This window comes from Gossypium arboreum, chromosome 12 (assembly GCF_025698485.1).
Source record: "Gossypium arboreum isolate Shixiya-1 chromosome 12, ASM2569848v2, whole genome shotgun sequence".
NCBI classification, from domain to species: Eukaryota; Viridiplantae; Streptophyta; class Magnoliopsida; order Malvales; family Malvaceae; genus Gossypium; species Gossypium arboreum.
The window spans coordinates 718,720-726,816 of record NC_069081.1 but is presented as its reverse complement, the minus strand read 5'-3'; the positions used below and the strand labels follow the sequence as shown (position 1 = coordinate 726,816).

Here is an 8,097-nt window from a genome sequence, read left to right as displayed (position 1 = left end):
TTTAATTTGATTATCACTTAATTAATTTTATAATTATTAATATTGATTTTTTAAAAAGATCCTACAAAGCAAAAACATTATTGTTCACTTATGAGATTAAAATAAAAAAAATTATTCAAACACTTACAACATACAATTTATTTATTTTAGAACTCAAAATAATAATATTATTTAATGAATTTATAATATAAATAAATTTTTTTAGGGATCAAAAGAATAAAATTGAAGTGCAGAAGGTATGAATGTGCAACATTATAGAAAGATAATTATTCTTAATATATTTTACTTATTTGACTTACATTAATTTTATAAATTTAAATATTTTATTAAAAATAAAAATAATTAGATGCACATATTCACATGTAACTTGTGAGATATATATGGGATAAGCCCAAATTAAGTATAAAATAATACATAATCTCAAGATAATATTATTAACACCTTAGCAAAGGAATAAAATGAACTTAAGATTTGGTACTGGCATTGACTCATCAGGCACCTGCCTTTTTTAACAACAAAAAAAAAACCATTAAATAATATATTCATACTAAAAAAATAAATAAATTAGCCTCTGTACATTAGATTAAAGAGTAAACTGATTTTTTATTAAAAATTCCGTCCATTTTTACTGTTAAAAAAGGTCTTTATATGTACCTGTTTGATTTTTCTGTTAATTTTTAACAGTTCGAAGTGATGAAAATTTTAAAAGATATCATTAATTTGCTCTTTGTTCTAACGTAGTGAGATTAGGTTGTCTATTTTTTTTGAATAAAAATATAAAATACGATTTAACTCTTAATACAAGGTTTACGTATGAATATGTTGGTGTACTGGTATCATATTATATATATATATATTTGTGTATCAAGTTGAAATTTATAAATATGGTTGTAGTGTTAGGTATATTATTTTAAAAATTAAGTTTTTGTTTTAATAATCCTTGAATGATGCTGATTCTGTTTACAAACATTTATTTGTGTGATATGACCTCTGAATCATGTTTAGGACAGTTGTTAATTAGCTTAAAAATAAAATTAATAACCAACAAATTATTGAATATAATTTGGTTATCTTAAAAATACACCTAACCCGCTTATTGAATATTAACTCAATTACTATTGGTATTGTTGTTAGTGTAAGATGACGTGGTTTCGAGTATGTTAATACGTATTATCCTTCTATTTTTAAGGGTTAGGAGGAACTATAAATACTTTTAAGCACTCCTTGTTTTTTTTTTTCCTTAAAAAATTACAATTTAGTTGACAAGTATTTCTAAAAAATTGTTTTTGAAGTTTTTTAATATAAAAATTTTAAATTATTTTTTTATTTTAAATGTAAAAAATTATAGTAAAAAACTCTTTAGTCTTTTTCAATTTCAAAATTGAGCAAATTAATTTATTTTAAAATAATTGGAGCAATTTAATATTTTGATTTTGAAAGTGAGTAACTAAGGACAATTAATCCCGGTATTAATGTTTTTGTCAATTATCCATGTTTTTATTAGCAGTATAATAAATTTAGCCCTCGATGTTTACATATTTTGTTAATTTGGTTTTGATACTAAAAAATTTCAACAAATCTAGCCTCATTATTTAAACGTTTACAAAAAAAAGTGCGGGCTAAAATTGTTAAATCATGACTAAATTAATAGAATATATAAATTATAAAATCCAAATTTATTATTATACCAATCAATTTATGTAAAATTGACAAAAAACATTATTAACACTATGATTAATTATCCTTAATCGTTCATTTTCAAAATTATCAAGGACTAAATTGTTCCGATTTTTTTTAGAGAGGCCGGTTTACACAACATCGAAATTGAGAGAAAAAGGAAAAATCTTTTTACCCATATTTATTTTTACATAAAAATAAAAATAGCATTATCTAATGTCTCTGTTGGAATCGGTTTTAAACATGTTAAACAACTAGAAACTTTGTACACTGCTAACACGGGGTTGGTAATATGTGCATGAATAGAGGGCAAAGCGTGGGAGACACAGATAAGGATGAGATGACCCTTCTTCCTTCAGACAAGAAGCTGATAGGGCAATGGCAAGTCATTATCAAAGATTAGTTTGGCAAACAGACAAAGCTTAAATCAGCTCTGTTTTGGCTTTGTCTTCTTTTACTCAAAAACCAGTGGGTGCCAACGTCATTGACACAACTAAAAGGGGGGCAACATTTGTCATCCACCACATAATCGATTAAATATTCTCACCATGTATCTTCCTATAAAAACTTGAACCTAGCTATAATTATTACCAAACAAGGAAGTTTTCAGGTTTTTTTTTTTTTTTTTTTCAGTTCTGGTTGTGAAGATATGGGAGGAAGCTCAATTTCAATGAGGAATATGAAGGTACGGACATGGGAAAGGTGTTCGAAGCAAACAAGAGAGCAGAGGGGAAGGCTTTATATTATATGGAGATGTACTGTGTTACTCCTTTGTTGGCATGAATGAGAGAGTTAATGGATGATTATGATGTATAGTTTAGAAACAGAGATCACCCTTCAAGTAGGAGGTGGGGATTCTTCTTCTTCTTCTTCTCTTTATCTTTTAGGAGGTAGAAAAATTAGATTCAAGACAGGATTGTTAAGGCTGATGAACAGCGCCTAAACATGAATTTCAGAAGAACAAAGCTGATAAATTAACATGTTGGGTTCCATTTTTTTTTTTTTTTTGTGTGTGTGTGTTGCAAAAGATTCCTTTTAATATGCCACTGCAAGAGCAGAGTAGTTCCCCAAGTTAATGCAAATTTGCTTTCACCAAAAACAGTAAGGCCCCATATTTTAATCGCTAATGAGGGTAAAAACAACCTTTTTAGTCCATCTTAATTTTAATATTGAGCAAATTGATCCTTTTAAAAGAATAAGCAATTTAATCCTTATGAAGATGAGTAATTAAATAAAACTAATCATAGGGTTTACTTTTTTCAGTCAATTTATTCTATTTTTATTGGTATAATAACAAATTTAACCTTTAATATTTACAAATTATGTCATTTTGGTCATGATTTTAAAAATTTAATAAATTTAGCTCTCATTAGATATCTAACAAATTTAGAATTGAGACAAAATTAATAGAATGTATACAATGTTTAGGGCTAAATTTATTAACTTTTTTTAAATTAAAACCAAATCGACAGAATTAGTAAACATTCAGAACTATTATACCAATAAAAAATAAGATAAATTGATAAGAGAAGTGAATACCACAATTAATTCTCTTTAGTTGCTCATTATTTTTTTTAGAAAAAATCAATTTGCTCAGAGGTCCTTATGAAAAAAAAAAAAAAAGAGTTGGTTATCCACTTTATCAAATTAGGGTTGTGTTTTGGTTAAGGTAAAACCCAACCTAACAGGCTTTCAATACAGCCAGAAGCAACAGAGAATAAGTTGCAAGATACATGCAAGCAACGCACTAACCCAAGTTTACTAGGGCTAAAGATTAGCAAGAATATTAGAAGAATTAACGAGCTTCATCATTCAATAAAGCGAGCATCTGCATGATCCATTCACTTATTCAATAATTAATGCTGTACAAAAGTTGTGCATTAGTATCTTGCACTAACATATAGTAGTATAAGGTTTAAAAGAAACTGCCTATAGGCTATATATATATGCTAGAGGAAAATACCTAGTCACTCAAATAGTACTGGATTGTAGTATTAAACTAATTGTTATTAAGACTGGTAACAGCCATTTATGAGCGAGGAAAGGGTCCCCTTAATGTTCTATCAAAAGATTCATATAGCTTTTTGTCAAAAAAAAAGAAAAAGATACACATAGCTTCACTGTACTATATCTTGATTTCAACATCATCAAAAAATTCCCACCCCTCATCCAGTAACTCCTTGTCATCAGCTTTGTATTGTTCTTCGTATGATCTACTTTTTGGTGACTGCATATCAACAGATGGTGTTGGGCTTTTCTTCTCCAGGATTTTAGTTGCCTCTCCCTGCTCGGGACCAAGATCAGATGCCATGCTTTTCAGAGATGAGCTGGAAGAGGCCAGGATGCAGCTGGTTTGGCTTGAGGAAATGGATTTGCTCAATGGGATACGCTCATCGAACTTCTCTTTAAGCAATCTCACATCCTGGCAAATAACAGATATTTCTCCCCTGGAAAAAAGGATGAACAGTGAAATGTTACCACTCCACTGCTATTCAGTTCCTCTTGCAAACGTCAAATCAAAGCTAATATATGTAAAACAAGAAGATAGTTTGGAATATATCCACATATGATAATATTATTCATGAATTGATCCATTCTATCACATGGAGTTGAATATCCTTGGTGCTGATCAATCCTAAATAACAAATGCATAACCATCATATATATGGTGATTCATCATAAATCAGACTTATAATATGAAAAAAAAAATGTTTGATGCGAATTGATAAAAATAATAGCCAGGCAATAAAACTTACTGTAATGAGTCAACAATCTGACCACAGTCCATAAGAAACTCACGTAACTGCAGTTGAACATAAACATAGAATATAGTAAGTCCAAATAAGTAATCTATTTCAAAATTTTGTTAAGACTAGCAAGTACTAATACAGGGTGCACAGAAATGAAAGCAACCTTGGAATTTTCTTCTGCCTCCTGCTGTAAGGTCTCTGACTCTTGGACCACTTTCAACATAATGGCTTCTTGCTCAGCAATAGCATTAAGGGCAGATTCTTCTTTTTCCAGCTTTTCCTGCTCTGCAGCTTTCATCAACTCCTTTGCAGCAGCTTGTCGAGCTTCAAGGGTTTGATGCATCTGCGGATAAATGCATACAGGTAAAAATAATGAGTATAACAAAGTCCTTCATGGAAACATCATGTTCCTTGTTAAATACACCATAATTGATTAATTCAAAGGATGATCAAGTACAAATCTCTAGAAAACTTACCCAGTGATGAATCTGTTTCAAGAAATGGCTGATTTATCTCAAAATAGATGAAGTCAACCAACAATTGGTTTATTGCACAAATGTTTTTTTGTAAAATTTTTCAACTTCTCCGTATGCCCAACAGCATGGATAAACATATTGAACAACCAAGATCAAGATAATTTATCACATACATATAACTAAACAGACAAATGAACCATACCAAAGCAAATTATATCAAGACAAGATTTTCTACTAATTATCAACTAGATGGCGAATTAATTTGTTCCTAAAATACCTCATCGAGAACGGAAAGGGATTTATCTCTTTCTTCTGACAAGCTGTGCAAACGACTTTGAAGCTCTCTCACTTCAGTGGCTAGAATTGCCTTCTCCCCATATACTTCTCCAGCATGCTGCAAAAGAGATGCCAATGGCTGAGCTTTCATACTCTTTAAAAAAAAATAGAACTACAATATGTTCTATGACTTAAAAAAGGGGGCTATTAACAAACAAGCGCACAACCATGTCATTTGCTTCCTTTGCATGTGGCAGCATCTGTTTAAGTTCCTTCAACTTGACGAGAATATCTGAACCACCCCTGGCGCATTCCTCTTTTGCTTGTTCTGCAGCTTCCTCTTGAAGTTCAACTTCTCTCATCAAGTTCATGATTGACTGCATAGCCTGAAACAAAGTTTTCTACACCAAAACATGGTAAGGGTATGGCATCCCAAAATAGAACAAAGGAAATAATGACCTAACTTTTCACATTGAAAAGCTTCTTAAATAAGCAATAACATCAGAGTTAAGAACCTCATGCCACAGCTGAATGACACAGCAGACTAGTAGCATTGTCGTCATTGTAAATAATCCATTCTCATACCCAATTAGCCTCCAAATTTTACAAGAGTAAAAGGTTTAGAGCAAAGAGTACCTTGTTATTTTTAGCATCTTCAATGACCTCTTCAAGCAGATCAATTCTGCATGTTTGACTAGACCTACTAACTACAGGATTGAAGGTATCATCCTCATTATTACCCAATGCACCGCTTTCTTGTTTCTCAGAATCACTAGAGTGACTACTTTCAGAATGAAGACCAGCTCTCAGGGCTTCTTGCATTTGTTCTTGAGTAGATGATGGAACCAGAGCAGCCACAGCATTTTCTTCCCCCACCAAGGTTGCATTTAATGAACTGTTTCTGCATGAAACTGCATGCAAGTCTACAGGCCCATCAAAAATTAAATGACCACTAGAGCTGCCACTAGTACCAGTATTCTCCAGAAGTGAGGTAGAATTATCAGCAGTATCTGATGAAGCATGAGGAGCCCTTACAAACCCATCTTCAATGTCTATGGGTCGGTCTTTACTCGATGAGCCGGACTCCCTAATTTCATGATTCACATATAGAAAAGAACTCTCGATCCCTGAAGTATTCAAGATGACACCAGATCTATCTTTCCCACTTTCACCACTTCTTTCTGAGCTCCCCAACAAAATCAATTCATCAGTTTCAATATCAGCAGGCTCATTATTTTTGTTCTCATGAAATTTTGAAGTACTCGCTGCATTTGGTGGCTCAACAGAATCCACATTGGTGGCAGAACCTGTAAGACCAATGTCTCTGGCAACTTTATTTGGTTCGAACAATGGTTCTGCAGAAGAGCATGCTGTTTTCCCCAACAACACATTATTCGGCCTTGATTGATTGCTTTCTTCCTCGTCGACAGCTGCAATTTCAACAAACAATATATGCATGAAATTAAACAGGTGAATAGATCAATGCATAAGCTCCAATATGCAAGGCAGTTACCCTCCAAACCACAATACAGAACATACAGAGATAACAACTAATTATTCCACAAACTTACAAAACTGCCAAAACACAATGCGGAAAAAAACAAGTCTACAACTAAATCATAAAAAAAGCTACCTTCATTTGCTTGCACAGGAGGGCTCCGATTCCGCGAGGAAGAACTACCAGCCACGGTTCCTCTAGATAGGTAAGGCAGAATCTCAGACAGAACAATCTCTGCCGCTGCGTCCACATCCTTAGAGTTCTCTATAGCAACAGCTTTTAGAATTCGTGAATCAACCTGTGCAGTAGGTGTAAGAAAAAATACTTTCACTGCATGTTTGTTACATTTCTTTTTCCAAATCACTATGTTTTATGTTATACACATACATAAATCAAATACAGCATGGGATTAAAAATGAGTAAAAAGAAATACCTGCGGGAAAATATCCATCAAGCATTTATAAACCTTTTTAAACCCCATAGTGGAAAGCTATTAACCTGCAAATAAAGTAACAAAAATTTACATGAAATCTGTAATCAAAGTAAAAAACGATGAAAGAAGTATTCAAGAGGAGAACCATAATTTTAATCACATTAATCAAACGTAAAACTATAAAAGCTTAATTTTAACAACAGAATTGAGGAATAAATTAAACAACAATATTACATGCAAAATGACCGATCAATTGATAGAATTTCTTCCAATTAGTAATGGAGAAAAACAAAGGAGGGAGATATGATTAATATAAAATAGTGTATCATAGAATCAGATGAACCGAAAGTAGAAACCCTAACGCCAAGACTGGATATTAAAAAGACAACAAAAGCTAATTTTGTATCAAAGAAGAAAAAAAGAACTTTCTTATTTGATTCTTTTTCATTAAAAAATAGAATAACAATAATCCGAAAGGAATCCTAACATGAAACGAAGGAAAACGACTTACGAAACAATGCTCTGTTTGGCTGAAGAGAAAAGAAAAAAGAGAGAATTTAACTGTTTGAAAAAAGAAAAAAGAAAATAATTTTACCCAGGAAAAGGAAAAAAATCAAATAAAGAACCAAAAATAAAAAGGGAAAAAGAAGTGACCTCTTTTCAAGCGATAAACAGCGAGTGATCGGAGAAAAGAAATGGACAGAAGATGAGAGAGTTTTGAAGAAGAAAGAATGGATAGTATTTTGTAGTTGTTTTAATTTAATAAATTTTGGTTAGAGAGTATTTATAAAAAAAGAGTCAAATTCTTCTATTAGTCCTTGTATTTGAGTAAGTTGTAGATTTAGTCCCTATATTTTAATTTGATCAAATTTAGTCTCCTTATTTTTCAAATTTCTTAATTTTAGTCCCTGTGCTTTTTTCAATTTTGAAAGTTTACTCTAGACTTAAATTTTGTGCATGTTGTTTAATTTGATCATTCTTAGTTCC

At 31.6% G+C, this 8,097-nt stretch overlaps 1 protein-coding gene across 3 annotated transcripts; it reads right to left on the bottom strand.

The window, feature by feature from the left end:
* Positions 1-3,663: 3,663 nt before the first annotated feature.
* On the bottom strand, positions 3,664-7,871 carry LOC108460851 (uncharacterized). 3 transcript variants are annotated; one of them, XM_053023140.1, is made up of 10 exons: positions 7,765-7,816; positions 7,622-7,671; positions 7,111-7,175; positions 6,813-6,975; positions 5,816-6,609; positions 5,407-5,580; positions 5,181-5,297; positions 4,591-4,770; positions 4,434-4,480; positions 3,664-4,124 (listed from the first exon to the last, which is right to left on the bottom strand). In XM_053023140.1, the coding sequence occupies exons 3-10, from the start codon at positions 7,156-7,158 to the stop codon at positions 3,803-3,805; spliced, it is 1,845 nt and encodes a 614-aa protein (XP_052879100.1). In that variant the 5' UTR covers positions 7,159-7,175; positions 7,622-7,671; positions 7,765-7,816; the 3' UTR covers positions 3,664-3,802. The 3 variants fall into 3 exon arrangements, with proteins under 3 accessions (XP_052879100.1, XP_017616019.1, XP_017616021.1); XM_017760530.2 differs by lacking the exon at positions 7,622-7,671 and having other exon boundaries at positions 7,765-7,871; XM_017760532.2 differs by lacking the exon at positions 7,622-7,671 and having other exon boundaries at positions 5,407-5,565; positions 7,765-7,871.
* Positions 7,872-8,097: the final 226 nt, after the last annotated feature.

Coding starts and splice junctions, on each gene's coding strand:
- LOC108460851 (XM_017760530.2), bottom strand. CDS start 7,158: ATGGGGTTTAAAAAGGTTTATAAATGCTTGATGGATATTTTCCCGCAG. Junction 6,976..7,110: donor TGATGGATATTTTCCCGCAG/GTATTTCTTTTT, acceptor CCTACTGCACAG/GTTGATTCACGAATTCTAAA. Junction 4,771..5,180: donor CCCTTTCCGTTCTCGATGAG/GTATTTTAGGAA, acceptor ATTTATCCGCAG/ATGCATCAAACCCTTGAAGC.